Below are 17,872 nucleotides of genomic sequence, written 5' to 3' on the forward strand. Positions count from 1 at the left end.
ATGCCATAAATGCGAAGTAGAATAAACATACATGTTTATGCGGCGCAGTACGTACCTAACAAACGCAGATGTCTCAAGGTTATCAACTTTTAGGCGATTACACGTAGAACTATGTATTGCTGCGCAAGCAAGTGACTTGCTTACACCCTGCTGCAACCAGTTTGTGTGATAAGGCCATGGCTGCTACGCAGGTCCAATGCATTGGCTGGGGGAAGAGACCAGTTACGATCACGCGATCAAACGTGGCCACGCCCGCGCGCCGCTGCGGAAAATCGGCTATACAGATGGCTGAAGGATATCCGCCATTTTCTTGATAGTCTATTGTACTTATTATGCCATTAATTGAATATACTCGAAGCTACCTAAAGATGATAGGTGTAATTTCAAGAGGCAGGAAGACAGCAGAGAGGAACGGAGACCGAACAGTGGTTGCCGATATATACTAGTCGATGTTAAGAGGAAAAAATGGACCTAGGCAGGTCTCACCGTGTGAAGGACAGATAATAGATGGCCATTTAGAATGTCGGAAGGGATGCCAATTACTGGGAAGCACAGTCGAGAACGGCAAAGGGTACAGGTACAACGACGAAATTAACAAATTTAAAGGCATAAAATAGAATCGGCGCGCGCAGGACACGGAGAGTTGGAGATCATTGGATCACTGGAAGAGGCCTTCGTCCTGAAGTGGACATAAGCCATGCCGATGATGATGAAAATGACTTATACCTTGCGGTACACATGTGCCTATAATAAAGCTTTAGAAATGAAAGCGCAACATTTTAAGAGTGCGTCCAGGTCTCATGTTTCAACATTAGATTCCATTTGTAGAGAGAGCAGCATGCTATATATCGTAAATAATTATAAGCGTGTTCGATTAAACTAGTTAAGCTCAAGCCACGGCACGTTTAATGTGGCGGAGTCATGAGCTCTTACCTTGAGGGTCAGCGCCGTCTTCAAGTATGCACTTAGCTTCACGGTATCCGTCCCCGTCCTCGCACGTTGAGTGAAGACATTGGTTGTGCAAGCAAGAGTGCAAATCTGTACGTGCAGAGAAAGAAGTACGATAGGGCAGTGTCCTGTGCAACAGCTTTCCCTTAACAAAAAAAAAAGGTAGAAATAGACCTCATATAGGCCTGTACGGAATCTCACAAAAATGAATGCAGAACAGGACCGCAGCTCACCTGCTTTACACGTATACGTGTAAGAAAAATCTCACATAATTAAACTTCACAAACGCTGTTAGACGCTTTATCTTACGACAGTACCACTCGAGATTTGTCCTTATTTTATGGTCGTCGCCTGTGCATAATCAATAACAAGTGTGGCTACTGCCCAAAATCAATGGTGCCACAGCAAGCGCTGGTTTGCAGCGCGAACGTGGCTTTGTCTTCGCGCCGCAGAGAAAGGGAAGGAAACGTCAAATCGTATGCAGTTCTACGTACTAAAACCACGATGTGATTAGGACGCAAGCCGTGGTGGACTAATTTTGACGACTTGGAGTTTTCTGACGTGCACCTAAATCTAAGTACACAACTGTTCTTGCATTTCGGCCCCATCCATATACCGCCGCAGTGGCAGGGAATCCAGCCCAGGTCCTCGAGGTTAGCAGCGCGATGATTGCGTATACAAAGACGAGGACAACAGCAGGCACTGCAGCGACAACGTAGAGGTGCGCGCGTGGCTTTCTTTCTTTCTTTCTTTCTTTCTTTCTTTCTTTCTTTCTTTCTTTCTTTCTTTATTTCTTTCTTTCTTTCTTTCTTTCTTTCTTTCTTTCTTTCTTTCTTCCTTTCTTTCTTTCTTTCTTTCTTTCTTTCTTTCTTTCTTTCTTTCTTTCTTTCTTTCTTTCTTTCTTTCTTTCTTTCTTTCTTTCTTTCTTAATGCTGGTCTATGCGTCTCAGTGTTTGCTTCCCCAATGTCCCTATCAGAAGACGGATGCAGTACACTGTACACTCAATGCTCCGTACACTAAATATTTTGACAATACGAGGGTGCGTTTAGCAGGTGCCTTTGTTTTCTAAGCCAAACGCACTGCACAATTTTCTGCAGGGACCTTCCATGTTTTAAACATTGTCGGGATGACTACAAATCGAGCGTCCGGATATTGTTGGTATCGCGATGCAGCAAGACTAGTTCTGTTCAAGTAACTTTCTGCAAATTATACTGCTCGGTAATATGCACTGATTAAAAATCAACCAACTGTGAAGGTAAAAACAAACTCATTCATTCATTCATTCATTCATTCATTCATTCATTCATTCATTCATTCATTCATTCATTCATTCATTCATTCATTCATTCATCTACTACGTCATCTTCTTGGCCATTATTGCATGAAGGTAAAAGGGTGACAAAAGGATTGACATCGGTAGGACAAAATGGCACCCGAACATGCCTAAGCAAACGTCTGAACAAACAGACGTTTGTCACTTAGCTCAATAGTTATCGAGAACTTTTAAAAAGCTATCGTTATTCTTACAAAAACTCGCATCTCGCAAACATGCAAAAAAAAAAAAACGTATTTGTGGGAACTCTGGCAGCACTCGTTGCGACACTTCCTTAATATTTAAACACTTTTCGCGTGGTCATTTCTGTGCTATATATAGTATTTAATCAACACGTACAAATTTCCATTGGTGCAATAGTCATGACCAACAAGTTAGTGAAAATATTTTAAATCCAAATATTTTGGTTTGTGTATCAAGGCCAATAAAATAAGTGTACAAAGATTTACAAAAAATAGTAACCGACGCCTAAACTAAAGGTCACGAATTCATACTTACGATAGCACCGCCGAGCGGTGGCATTGAAATATTGTTGTTGTCCAGTGTCGCACTTGCACGTAAAGGACGTGGCGTTCGCATTGGGCAAGCATTTGGAGGTGTTGCAGAAATTTCCCACAGATGTACAGATACCTTCACCTGTAAAATAACACAAATGTATGAGTGGAAGAATTATTCTGCGTGAAAAACATTTGGCTCCAGTAACGTATCCTCGTGGTTCTCGACAGCAGAGCATAACTGCTACATATATTACCGCGTGTTTGGAATGCCATGAGGCATAACGTCCTTTTTAAAATATTGAATTGGAAATCGTTGATCGTCTTAACTTCACTCCCTTCCTTCAGTAAAAGCAGCATCTGGTGATCACTTCCGAACTCTTCACCGGAATTCACCTTGTTCCGCTAATGAAAGTTATCTAATGTAATTAAGCACGAAAAGCAAAATTCAACGGAGCATATAATGCAATAAATTAAGTAATATACGTATACATTATAACTCTGTGTTACACAAGGTTCACACTTCAGCAGCAGGAGAAGCATGCAGAATACCCGCCGCGGTGGTCTAGTGGTTATGGTGCTCGACTGGTGACCCTAAGGTCGCGGGATCGAATCCAGGCCGCGGTGGCCGCATTGCGACGGAGGCAAAATGCTAGGTCCGTGTGCTTGTGTTTAGGCGCACGTTAAAGAACCCCGGGTGGTCGAAATTTCATGAGCCCTCCACTACTGCCTCTCTCATAATCATATCGTAGTTTTGGGACGTAAAACCCCAACAATTATTATGAAATACGCCGAAAGTGAGAGTGGAAGTATCTTCTGATTTGCAATTAAATTGAACTGAACTAAACTGATTTGAATTCACAGAGCGCGCAAAACGCAGTGTCGCGCCCTCCGGAATCGACCAAACGATCAGCATCTCATTACGTGGCTGCAAAGGCGCGCCGCCAATGTTCTTGGCGCACTTACTACGGCACTTGCATGTATTGAATGAAACGGGGCACTGACGCAAGCGACGCAGGGAATTAAAAGGAACACGCTTCACGCGTCGAACCGCTGTTCAAGATAACTTGAATGAATTGCCTTGAATTATTCATTTTCCTGAGAGCCAGTTCCGGCGGACCAATACACGACTTACCGCAGAAGAAAGTGAAGTTTACGCAACGTGATCCGACCTGCGATATTTAGGAACAAAGTAATTTCCAATAGCCAGTGCCGAAGTCGTGGGACGTGCGAACCAGGAATCACGTGCTTTCCGATTATCCAGCCGCAATAGATGTGTGGTGCATGGCCACGGTTGCTTTCGAAGCTGGAACTCGCGCCTAATTTTTTAACGAACGCTATTACTTGCTCGCAGTGGGTGGTGAACAAGTATTTATTAACCTAAAACTAAAATTTCGAGACAATACTGACTTGTAGCAGCAACTGCTCATGCAAACGAACACCAACGCTGTCGTGGTCGCGAAAGGGCCCACGTACAGCGTCTGAAGTCACATTATGTCAGTCTCCAGGCTGGTTCCTTTTCAGACCGTAGTGATTACACATCACCATGCCTCTGCTGAGCACATCTCCTGGTTTCGTAGCCATCGTGTTAGAAACGCTGCATGCTGTTTCCGTGCCATGCCTTAGCTTACCGCACACAATTAATTCTGTTCCTTGGACATTATTTCTCAGCAAGCAGCTTCAATATTCCATTCAAAGTGCAATGAGGGGAAATATGTTTAACAAAACAATAACGCGATTGAGGCGTGAATGACGGGTGATCACGCTCATGTAAAGAGCGCAGATCTGACAAGACGTGACCGCCCTTACTTGAACCTTTTAAATTTAATTTTTAATTTCGTAAAACCACTGAAATGATTTAACGTCGAATCAGTAATTCAACATGTTAGGAACGAGTACAGGAACGAAGCAACTAAATAAATGAAAAAATTGCGGAGGCCTGTGTAGGTGTTTAACTTTGATGATGTGCGACCGTCAAGGGCGCATAGTTTATGGTCTTGGTATTTGTTATCGCTTAGGAATGCACCTGCAAGCCCCTTTCGCTGAGCTCGCCTTACTTCGTGTCCGGTGGTGCTTGGAAAGCAAATAGAAGCTACGTGCCGGATCAAGTTGCCATTCGTCGCAAAGAAAGAATGCGTGACTAGGTGCGTGGAGGAGGGCATGTCACAATACGTCAACGCTATGTACAGCGCTTGCCCCGTATTCGTATTATATGTAAATGCATGAAAATGCGTGCACTTCGTATTATATGTAAATGCATGAAACGGCTGATAATTAGAACGTTTTTAGCACATATGCTCACCCTTTTCATACGCGTCTAACAGGGGCGTAGCCAAGGGGGGGGGGGAGTTGGGGGTTTCAACCCCCCCCCCGAAATTTTTCAGTTTTGCTTGCGCATATATACACGCACACATACAAACGCACGCACGAACATACATAAAGTATGGTTGAACCCCCCCCCCCAAAAAAAAAAATTTCTGGCTACGCCCCTGGCGTCTAAACTATGCCGTCAGGTATATGACGAAATGGGAGGCAAGGAATCACCGATGCCGGTTAAGACTCCTCTCTACGAAATGCTAAAAGTCAAGCCAATTGACCTCAACTGTTGACGGTCACGCGCATTCCCAGACCATGTAGCTCAGTTGGTTGTTGTTTGACAGCTATATAAGCTTCTGAGTAGATAAGGTCGTACATTAACCTTTTTTACAGCGAAAGCTGTTATGAGATCATTTCACCGGCCGTTTTTGGCGCCGTAGTTGTCCGCCGCCGCCGCCGCCGCCGGTGTCCGTAACCAGTATCGCTCGAAATAAGAAAAAAAATGAAATAAGAAAAAAATTCCAGGATGGAACGAGGTTCGAACCTGGGCCCTCTGCGTGGGAGCCCAGTATTCAACCTCTGAGCCATGCCGGTGCTTGAAACTGCTTTGCAAAAAGGTCCTATACAGGCTTCATGTCGGGAAGGAACCACATTAGCATATGCAATATAGCGTGGTAGAAGAGTAAAATAAGCACCAAGCGTCGCACAACGCGAATTCTGTAACCAGGCGTCACACAATGCGAATTGCGCAACGAGTAGGTTGTTGAATGCTTCCAACCCATTACGAAGGGCTCTGCCATAATTCTTCATCTTCATCAGGCACATCATCAACAAAGTGCGCATAATGCCTGCATGCGTTTAGCAGGTACCAACGCTCTCCGTAGAATGACGAAAAATGGCACAGTGCCTGCTGCCCTACTTCTCAAAAATTACAATGATTTATAGCGTAGTGGGTTCCTCGCAAGTGCACTTGTATTGGTTGCCAAGGAAGCCCATAAGCGCATGATCCACTTTCTCGGGGTCTCAGTAAAATTCGTCGCCTCCCCCCCCCCAGTCTCTCTCCCACGTCAACGTATGTTATACAGCATGACGGGAGAGGGGAAAAGCGACCGGGCGTCACCCAATGCAAATTACGTAACTGGTGGGCCGTTTACAGATTCCAACCCATTACAAAGGGCTGAGCCATAATTCTTCATCGTCATCAGTCGTCGCGTCAACAGAGTATACATAATGCCTTACAGACGTGTAGCTGGTGCCTCGCTTCTCCGCAGAATGAAGAATAATTGCTTAGTAGGTGCTTCCCAACTTCACAAAAATTGTGATTTATGGCATAGTGGGTACCTTTCTAGTGTACTTGTATCGTAGCCCTAAGCGGGCTCTAGAAACGCCGCTCTTCCAGCTTTCGCTGTGACTGTGCTGCGGTTTCAGCGCAGGCCTGGCGTTTTCTTTTGTTTTTGTTTCATTTTTGTGCAAGTAATCGTAGTTTTGTTGTTTTTAGTTGTTTCTTCTACCGTGTACCCTTATACCATGGCCACCGAAATGAACGTTGTTTTCAATCAATCAATCAATCAATCAATCAATCAATCAATCAATCAATCAATCAATCAATCAATCAATCAATCAATCAATCAATCAATCTTGTAGGCGTGAATATCGCTACTAGACGGTCGCGATTGCATCGAGACGAGTGTATGCATTTGTGTGCGCATGAGCGAACAACGTGAACGTACTTCAATGGGAATTTTTTTTTTTTTACCGAATCGCAAAACGCACTGTATATCAACATTCATCAACAGCGCATGCGTTGGTCGGAACTTTGGCAGAGCACAACAATAATAGCGAAATGAGACCACGAGGGTGTCTCAAAAATAGTAAGGTAGTGACAGAGGTTGCAGTATCTCTTCCAATGCTGATAATACTTTTGAACAGTATCAAGAGCGCTGTTTTTTTTTTTTTTCGCCAGTCATCTATGTAGAACTTCTGTCACCCATCAAGCCGAAACCGCTTTGTTCTTTGGTTAGCTAGGTGTCGTCTTCGTGGCTTTCTGCGGGTGCTGTTGTGACCGGCCTTTGGAGGCACCAGAGACTCCGGAGGAAGAGGCTGGAGGAAGGCAAACTTAACAGAGGTTTTATTTACATGGCCGAGCAGTTTGTTTCTACATGACGATTTCGTCCTACAGGACGAGGATTTCCTGTCTACATGACGACGATTGCGCGTCGAATGAGCCCGCGGGGGCTCGTTTTAAAGGGTCTCTTTCCCCAGATCCCTAGATGGGGGAATTTCTGCAAGTTGGGACGGTCCAATCGCGTCCCACACAACACTAATGAGGGTGCCACCCGCACTCGCCCAGGTCAGCGTCGTCGACTGGGGTGTGGTCCCCGCCATGTGAAGGCCGTAGGGAGAAGGGTCTCACCCGCTCGGACCGCCGGGCGCAACAAAAGGTCTGCACTCCGAAGCACCTGGCTGGTTGTCATCCGCGCGGACGCCGCTGTCTCGTCAAGGTAGATTTGGCGACAGGAAACCATTACGGTCGTCTCGCCGTACCCGGATGGGCCGAGCTGCACGGCGCCTCACGTCCCATCTCGGGAGGACTATTTCACGCGCTTAAACCATTGTCAAGGCAAGCAGCGCTTCGGCGCCCGGTTCGAAGAACACGGGACGCCGCTTTCTTTTCGGCGCAGGGGCCGATCGTAACAGTGCCTCATGGCATAAATCTGTTTCTCTTTGGAAATAGTGCAACACAGATACCGTAGCTCGTATATACGGATGAATCTGTTATTCTCTCTGTCTTTAACATATAGAGTAAACTGAGTGAAGGAGAGCTAACAACGTTTAACGAAGTTCTCTGTATTTCTATCGGTGTGTGTTTTAGTTATTAGTTGTAGACTGAGAACGCTGAATCAGAGAACGGAAGAACAGCGTAAACAGAGTAGAATAACGACGCGGGTAGCGTCATTCTACAGGTGACTTCAGTCGACCATAGGCACAAAAAAAACAATAAAAAAAGAAACATAGGGGCATTAATGTAGCGTTTCGAGCGTGTTGGTATGACAATGATGCAGCTTTTAGTGTATACCAAATGACCAGGACGCAGACAGTATTGTTACAGTGTCTGTACAGGCTGTCCAGGCCTGGCCTACCTAAAATTCTTGTGTGCAAAAAGAAACATCAGGACATATCGTTGAACGTGCTGAGGCAGACATCGATAACCTTCCGCTAAAATGTCATATGGGATGAAGCAGAAGCTGTCTCAATTGAGTGTTTGAAAGAACGGTGCCATAACATTAAAGAAAAGCGTGACGGATATGTAAATGCCCACTGCAGACATTGTTGCGACGATGTTAGGTTAGCTTAGGTACCACGGGCGTCCCTGATTTTGAAGTTTGTTGCATTGTTCACACTGGCAGGAGTCAGTGTCAATAGCAGATAGGAGCAGGAATGATCGACAGTCTCCAGGATAAACGTTTCTCGAAACCTTCAGTCACACTTCCCTTTAAAGAGTTATCCTATCTGGGAAAAGATCAGATGATGCTTGCATGCCACGCACTTGTGGTGATTGCTGCAGCTCGTGGTACCCATACAGGGTAATTCCTCGACTAGAAGTAATGATTGTCGAAAATCCACGCCTGTGGGTGCCACGTCTCTCCGTGTCCCATTCATGTCGTGCGCTAAAAGCTACATCGTAGGGGCATGAACGAAGGAGGAGAATTCGGAGGGCCCGCTTCTTTGTTTGATAAAACCTCAACGAAAAACAACATATAATGTAGCCAGGGAAGGTATAAGGGAGGTTGGTTGTACCGTTTTAAGTGTATTGTAGTAATTATGATATAGATGTGAAGGAAGTAAAGTGGACGAAAAGACAACTTGCCGCCGGCAGAGAGGGACCGTACATGCAACCTTCGGGTAACGCGCCCACTTTACATCAACGGTGTTAGAACAAATACGCCAGGCGACTATGCCGCAGCTTACATGCTTAATAACTGTCGGGGTTTAACGTCCCAAAACCACCACATTATTATGAGGGACGGCATAGCGGAGGGCTCCGGAAATTTTGACCACCTGGTGTTCTTTAACGTGCACCTAAATGTAACTACATGAGCTTCTAGCATCTCGCCCCCATCGAAATGCGGCCGCCGCGGCCGTGGTTCCCGACGCTATAAAAATGTCACCTCAGTAACTTAGATCTCTTCATGTGCTTAAATAAAACGTTTCGTACTTTGACCTGCACTTGTTGGGAGAGAACGGTATAATGTTCTTCATATTTTATTTCATGTTTTTTTTTCTGCTCCGCTATCCATCCACTGACAGGAAAGGGGCTCGGGAAAACCCCACTCCCCGTGACTCGCCCCGGCACATTCAATCCATTGAGAGCTGTCGAAGGCGTCCGCATCCTTCCGCGAAAACCACCTAGAGAAGCGATAGCCAAGCGAAGGACTGACACTCTTCATCTAGTGATGTCATGAAGCGAGTACGCGTACGGCGCAGCGAAACGTAAGAAGTTCCTGCTCCGAAGCTTGAAAGAATAAAACGAACAGCAGCGACCTGGCAGCAGAATACGACAACGTGTTTTGCATACTTTATGGACGGCGCGAAAGAAAGACAAAAACAGAACACAGGCAGCACGACAAATACACACAAGAAGAAAACAGCAAGTGCGAAAAAATAATAAACAAAAAGAATAGCACGGTTCGTCCCGCGCTCTTTTTGTGTCTCCTTTCTTTTTTCGCGCTGTCCGTTAAGCATGCGAGCTACAGGTAATGAAAGTTTGCGGATGACGAGGCGAAAGATTGGACGGGCGACTGCTATGACCGCAACCTCAAATTTTCCGCTGATACACCATCGCTTCCAGGGGCGTAGCCAAGGGGGGGGGGGTTGGGGGGGGTTCAAACCCCCCCCCCCGAAATTTTTCAGTTTTGCTTGCGTATATATACACGCACACATACAAACGCACGCACGAACATACATAAAATATGGTTGAACCCCCCCCCCCCCCGAAAAAAATTTCTGGCTACGCCCCTGATCGCTTCTGATAAGTACGTTCGTATTTTGGAAACACACACCTAACCAGTCTCAGGGGAGTGGGCACGTATGATAAGTTGAGGTGTGCACCTCCGCACAAAATTACACACTTGTTGTTTCCTTTCTTTCTGTTAATCCATTACACCCCTGTACCTGCTAATAACCCTACGTCTTACGTTACAAGAGAACTAAGTGACAATGACGCATTACAAAATTTCATCGTACGGTGGTATTATAATCGAGTAATAATATTTGTAGTGCCGAAAAAAAAAGTCGACGTTTTCTAAGCAAAAACAGACACCTTGAAATGATTATAAGAATCAAGCCGGATTTTCATGAATATATCACACCTAGAGATAAGGGCGCCTGCCTACAATAGTTTATCGCAATTCGTGTTGAACGCGCGTTACTTTTCGTATAAGTAAACGTTTACTCAGCGGCGCAAGTCCTGACTGGCCTGTTCCTATGCACGGCTGTGTAAGATTGCGTTCGATGCTTGTCGTAGAGACGCGATCATTGCATATGGCTTTCTGTCTCGGAATTCTAGGCCCTGTATGCACAATACGTAGCTCCCTTTTAAGAGCACTGCACCTCTTGCAACCACTGGCCATTGCACCTGTTGTAACTATGCCTCAGGGTGAAGTCCGAGATAAATCTTGTACGACGACTGTTGGTCTTTCAGATAAAGCTTTTGCAAGTATAGAGATTCGGGATTGAACGCTACAATAACGAGAGTATGCCTAAGCAGTGATGCGCGCAACAAGATGTGACATTAATAAAGAATAGGTAAGATAGAAATAGAATAAGTGAAAGAGCAGAGTGGTTGACCTGGACTGACTCATGCTCTCTATGCCGAGCATTGTAGGAGTGGCGGCTACGATTCCTACGATTCTCGAAGGTAACCGGGGTGAGCGACCGTTCGTGCTGCAGCGCCGAGAATCGTCACTGCGTCGGCGTCATCAGCCTTCGGCTTTCTCTCCGATGCTAGTATGCAAATTGGCGAAAAACAAGCAACGCTCATAGTAGTAACAACACATCCATGACCCACCTGTCTCTTTCACGGCAGCGGAACCACTCACCACCACGACGCCGATGCCGAAATACGCGAGAAGTGTGGCAGGACACACTCTTCGGTTCTGCTGTTTAGGTTGTCCACGATGCATGCCGGATCAAGTATTCCGTATAGGCAAGCATACACGATGCTCAGGGCCTTTGCGCTAGCGCCAGCGTCCGAGGCACACAAAGACGCTATGCACAGCCGGAGATCCAACTGGCATAAGCGCGCCAGACAGATTCCAGGCGCGGCGGGGAAATAAGATATTTCGAAACGCGGTCGCCTCGGAGAGTCTTCACGGGGCGCCGTAAAGAGATGATATATCAACGGCTATTCTTCGCGACGCGCGTGCGGCGCTCAAGTGGCGAGGTGTGCGACTGGGAGCAGCAGCCGGCAATTGAACGACGCTGGCGTAACGGAGAGAGGTGAGAGAGAGGGAGAGAGAGAGAAGGGGAAAGGGCACAAGAGACCATAAAAGGGAGAAGAGAACGCGTACGACTGTACGAGTCGCGTGCGGTGTGAATCGGCGTCCGTGTGGCGGATCCCTCAGTCACTGTTGGCCCACGAAAGATGAGGAAAACGAGAGATAAGGATAATGTTGCTTCTTGAATGCGGGCCTTTGACTATACTCAATTTTTTCTAAGGAAAGTGAACGTTTCCTGCTCTGCCCCATGGACGCTAACTACTTTACACTGTAGAAAGTATGTCTGCGACATTTTTTTTTTACAGTGAATCTGGTCAAGCTATCGTTAGATTGTGTTCCGTCGTGCAGAACTCCTCGGGTGGGTATTCGCCACAGGAATTGGGCAAGCCCCACTACCGTGTACAGCAGGTGCGAGCGTTAAACGAAATCGAACACGTGAGAAAGGGAGAGAGAAAGAGATAGAAAATGTAGAGAAAGAAAGGAAGAAAGCGATAGAATGAAAGAGGAAGAAAAAAAGCAGCGAAATAAAGGGAATAAAGACATAGAAAGATATAAAGACATAGAAAGAAATAGACACGAAAAAGAGGTAGAAAAACAGAGAGCAAGACAGAAAGAGAAAGAAGGAGAAACAAAGAAAGATAGAGAAATAAGCAGAGAGAGAGAGAGAGAGAAAGGGAAGAAAGAAAAAATAAACATAGAAAGGGCGAGAGAGAAAGAAAAAGAAACGAATAGAAAGAAACAGATACAAGAAACAGAGACAAAGAGAAAGAAAGAAAAAATATAGAGAGAAACAAAGAAGGCCTTTCATGCTTGGCACCACTGGTGGGAAGGTGCCATAATTTTAAATGCGAAGCATTTCTTAGCGAACTTCTGCGACTTTGAGCGTATCTATCTATCTATCTAGCCGCCTACGACTTTGTGCTCTCCTGGCCGTTTCGTTAATCGGACGTATACCAAAATTGGTGTGTCATAACATGGCCTTATTACGAACATAGATGACAGGTCATATCATGAAAAACATGACACGCATGTCATGAACAGCATGATTTACATTCCACGGCCTTTGGGCTCCCTGGCCGTTCCGTTAATCGGATGTATACCAAAATTGGTGTGTCATAACATGGCCTTATCGCGAACATAAATGACAGGTCATATCATGAAAATCATGACACGCATGTCATGAACAGCATGATTTACATTCCACGGCCTTTGGGCTCTTGCGGCCGTTCCGTTAATTTCATATATACCAAAATTGGTACGGCGGGACAAAAGTTCATGACGAACCTAATGACAGGTCCTAACATGCAAATCACGACGCGCATGTCATGTGCAGCATGATTAACATGACATGGTCTCGGGGCGCTCGCGGCCTTTTAAATGAAGGGATACATACGAAAGCTGGTATGACGAGACATTTCTGTATGACGAACATAACTGACACGTGGTAGCATGAAAATCATGACATGCAAGTCATGTACGACCTGATTTACATGCCACGCTCATGATGCGCTAGCGACAGTTTCAGATTGATATACACCAAAATTGGTATTGCGTGATGTGACTGTATGAAGAGCATGAATGACAGTTGGTGAGCTGGAAACCATGACATGCATGTCATGTGTGTCATGATTTAATTGCCTTGCTCATGATGCATTCGCGGCCGCTTCGCTAGCTCGATGTACACCAAAATTGTTATTGCGCGAAGCGACTGTACGACGACGGTAAATGAGACGTGGTAACATGAAAATCATGACATGCATGACATGCACGACATGATTTGCATGTCATGCTCATGACGCACTCGTGCCGTTTCGCTTGCTTGACACACCAAAATTGGTATTGCGCGACGCGACTGCATGACGAACGTAAATGAGAGGTGGTAACATGGAAATCATGACATGAAGGTTATGTATGTCATGATTTACATGCCGCGCTCATTGTGCATTCCGGGCCGTTTCGCTAGCTTGGTATACACCAAAATTGGTATTGCGCGACGCCACTGTATGACGAACGTAAATGAAAGGTGGTAACATGATAATCATGACATGCATGAAATGTACGTCATGGCTTACATGCCATGCTCATGGCGCACTCGTGGCCGTTTCGCTTGATTGATATGCACCAAAATTAGTATTGCGCAATGTGACTGTATGAAGAACATGAATAACAGGTGGTAACATGAAAACTATGACATGCATGCCATGTATGTCATGACTTACATGCCACGCTCATGGTGCATTCGCGGACGTTTCGATAGCTTGATATACACCAAAACTGGTATTGCGCGATGTGACTGTATGATGAACATTAGTGACAGGTGGTAACATGAAAAACCACAATATTCATGTCATGTATGGCATGATCTACATGCTCTACTCATGGTGCACTCGCGGCCATTTCGCTCCTTTGATATACACCAAAATTGGTATTGCGCGATGTGACTGTATGACGAACATAAATGAGAGGTCTTAACATGCGAATCATGTTATGCATGTCATGTACGGTATGATTTACATGCCACTATCATGGTGCGCTTCCGGCCGTTTTGTTAACGTGATGTATACCAAAATTGGCATGACACGAGTGCGTGATGAACATAAACGACAGGTCATGCATTCATGTACCAGAATATGCGTTTCACTGGCATGGTGTACCCACGATTGTGCATGCATGCGTGCATGGCAAACATACGATATATGGTGGACTAGATGGCATGGCATGAATGATTTCATTTGGCTCAAAGACAAACAAGGCGATGTATGCCGCTCTTTGCTGGCTGCTTCGCATTACATCGATTCCCACATTGCGTGGGATCTGCCGATTTTTTTTTCAATGCTGTTATACTTGCGCTCGCTTTTAACCTCGCCTTACTGCGCTCGAGTAGGAAATGGCATTGCTACGTGAGAAGTGTGCACTGCTAAACCGGAGGGAATGCGCAATTTAGGCCAACCGTATATACAAAGGTTATGTATAGGCTCGTGTTTTTCTTTAATCGCAGTGGTTACGGTGCTCGGCTGCTGAACCGGAAGTCACGGGTTCGATCCCGGCCGCGACCGTCGCATTTCGATGGAGGTGAAATGTTAGATGCCCGTTGAAGAACCCCAGGTGGTCGAAATTTGCGGAGCCCTACACCACGACGTGCCTCGCAGTCATATCGTGGCTTTGACTCGTAAACCCTAGCAAGTATTATTATCGCTCTGAGCACGAACTTCAGATTTACTAAAAAGAGTTGCTATATAATGTTACTGTGATGAGCTTAGAGCCGCTGAACATCAAATGTCACCATCGCGCCACACCTCTCGCGTCTTTAGCTTCTGGTTTTGATTCCGTTCTGATTCCGTTGATGGTTATCTTTTGATGGTTCTGATTACGTTGCACCAGACATCAGACAGAAATTGAGGGAAACACGGATGCTTGAATTGATCACAAATCGCGCAACACAGTATTCCCGTCAAGCTAACGTTTCAACAAGGAGACGAACATTCAATTCGACGAACATTGCTCGCTCGACGGCTTTTCCGTTCTCCTTTCACTACAATTATATGCAAGGACGATCTGCGATGCGTAGAACCTCGCTCGACGCCCCCCCCCCCCCCTTACCCCTACTGTATCTCGCAACTGTATGATGATACGTAAAATGTTGACTTCAGAAATAAGGCAGCGACTTTGTTTCCGTGACATAGTTAAGATGTATTGCACGCAAAGGAGGGCGACAAGACGTCGCGGGAGATATGGACTCATCGGATTGCACGCGCGACGGATCATTTTACACTCGGGCTGCGAGCGGTTTGCCGCTGGCCAAAGCGCGCCGTCACGTCGCCAACACTGTTGGCGCCCATAGGCAAGCAACGAATTCTCGCGTACGGAAATAAATCAGTTTTTTCAAGGAATGTTTACAGTCCCCTCTGGAAAGTGGTGGAGGTCTCCGGTATAATGGATTCAAACGTGTATCGCAATCAAACCAAGTGCCTCCCCCCTCTGTAATGTGCAAACCCTGAGGATAAAAAAAAATAATTGAAATAAAGTAAAGAAAGCACCTGAAGTCGCTAGCGAGCATCTTTTTTATCGGTAACGCTGCCGAAGGAGGAACCTTTAGTCTTTTTTTTTCGTTCATGCTTATTTCCCAACCGTCCAGTCATTTTTTTCTTTTTTCTGCCCCAACCAACGTAGCGTCTCTGTTAAAGTGTTCAAAAGAATCGTCCCAAGCTATACGTTAGCACATCGTAGCAATGCCTATTCTTTTTTGCGTTACATAAGAAATGCTCACGCTAAAATCGTCAGTACGAGTCATTGCATACGATAGAAAACGTGGCAATCGTGTGTCGGTGACAGTATGCCTTTCCGGTCGTACGCCTGCCGGTATGCAAATAAAAAAGTCAAAACGAACAATCTAGCAGTCGCCGTTTGTCGACGTTCAGTGGAGGTGGCTCGCTGCCAACTTCTTGCGATGCGAGCGCGCGTCGGTTCACGGCGTCGAATTGTTTTCTTTTTGGCTTCTAGAGATGCACGTCTCGTGGCTAACACTGCGATGGTATTGCGCTATTTGCTTATCAGCAGTCGGATCAAAGTGAACGCGTGTTCGTCCACCACGACCATACTGGACAAACTGCGCAATCCGCCGCACCGGCTTTGTTCTTGTACCGGCGAAAAATGCGCGAAAAAGAGGATGCCCAGTCACGCCCGCCTGCGTCATCAGTTCGCCGCAAGGTGCCCCAATTTCCGTACAATGTCTATGCAATGTGTAGCGTATATAACACCAAAGCTGCTTTCGACACCGCGGAAGCGAGAGCAGTGAACGGAGTTGTGGCGGAAGTCATCCGGTATCTTTATTACATAATGAATTCTAGAAGGGTGGCTGCTCGGAATACGTTGTGGATGTTTCGTGCTAACTTACTTCATTATATGCGTTTGTCATCTCTCTCTCTTTACTGGCATATTGAAAGCACTGGCCAACACTAGATGATGATGAGTCTTGGTGTTGTCGGGGCATTTCATTACTTTAGTGCACCGCGTGACATGACATGAGATTTTGTGAATGTCATAAACGACAAGATAACGTGGTAGTGTCACGGAGGCACATTCATTAATATGTACCACCAGAATGCGCACAGAAGGACGTGCGTGTATGAGAAACATGAATTATGGAAAGCATGCGCTATTGTGTGCGGCCCTTTAATGCTTCGCTCTCTCTATACAGCGTTTTTTTTTAGTGGGAAAGAGCCTCTGCCTTGCATATCGAGACTTCGTGGATGTCGGAAACATGATGCTTTAAATGGACTCAGTATAGGGCACAGCAACGCAACGACAAATGCACACATTGGGAATGACTCTGCAGGATATGAGTGGCAATGCATGGCTTTTTTTTTTAGTACATTTGGTATGTCTAGTACATATCTCGTCCCACCCGAAATTTGTCGTTAGAAATGATATTTCTGCATTTGACTGTAAGTAAGTATAGTTGTGCTCGGTTGACAATTGGCTTGACGCGTGCCGGAAATTTGGTCGGGGCGTTATGGACATTGCCTTGGCCCACTCCCATGTTGACCAACGTCTAAAACCACTCCCCATATTGACTTGGGCCACGCCAAAAAATTCTGTGGCCCATTCCAAAAACTAACTTTGCCCAAATGGAGAATTCAGTTTACTCACGTTCGAAACCGACTTGGCCCACTCTCAGACATGAACATGGCCCACCCCCAAAATGTGGGTGTCCAACTACCCATGTTGACTGAGTAATTCGAAAGCCGATTAAGTTGACCCACGTCCAAAACCAACCTGCCCAACTCCAATATATACTTTCCCAGATGTTCTCATTTGCTTTCTTCTACAATCTTATCTTCTACAATCTCTGTAGCCCACATCACGAAATTGGAGAATTTTCACTGAAGCCCAAAACCAGCTCCATTACTCCGGTAATTTACTGCCACCAATGCGTCCGCTTCTCGCGTCTCTCGCTTCTGGTTTTGTTTGTTGCGTCCCGTTGTACCAAAACAGGCAAAATTATGAGGAACATGGAGGCTTGAAGTGATCACAAATCGCGCAACGTGGTAGTCCCCTCGGGCTAATGTTTGAACATGGAGACAAACATTCGATTCGACCAACATTCCTCGCACGACGGATCCCGTTTCCCTTACACTGCGACTCTGTGCATGGACGATCAGCGATGCGTAAAAAAAGACCCCCCCTCCCCCTTCACCCTCCCCTGTCACCACGTCTGGCAACTGTAAGGTGATACGCAAAAATGTTTACTTCAGAAAATAAGCGAGCGACTTCGTTTCCGTAA

The 17,872-nt window shown here is 45.8% G+C and overlaps 1 protein-coding gene across 3 annotated transcripts in view; it reads right to left on the reverse strand.

Moving 5' to 3' along the window:
- Positions 1 to 17,872, reverse strand: part of LOC119393447 (glycoprotein antigen BM86) — a 63,594-nt gene that overhangs the window by 14,964 nt on the left and 30,758 nt on the right. For 2 of the 3 annotated variants that reach the window (XM_037660473.2, XM_037660474.2), the window contains exons 1-3: positions 11,160 to 11,516; positions 2,781 to 2,918; positions 934 to 1,038 (exon numbers count right to left, since the gene is read on the reverse strand). In XM_037660473.2, coding sequence (XP_037516401.1) covers positions 934 to 1,038; positions 2,781 to 2,918; positions 11,160 to 11,274 — 358 coding nt within the window. In that variant the 5' untranslated portion in view covers positions 11,275 to 11,516. Of the gene's footprint in view, positions 1 to 933; positions 1,039 to 2,780; positions 2,919 to 11,159; positions 11,517 to 17,872 lie in introns of those variants that run through there. The other variant, XM_049416253.1, reaches the window with a different exon arrangement.

The sequence above is a fragment of the Rhipicephalus sanguineus genome, chromosome 5, assembly GCF_013339695.2.
Source record: "Rhipicephalus sanguineus isolate Rsan-2018 chromosome 5, BIME_Rsan_1.4, whole genome shotgun sequence".
NCBI lineage: Eukaryota > Metazoa > Arthropoda > Arachnida > Ixodida > Ixodidae > Rhipicephalus > Rhipicephalus sanguineus.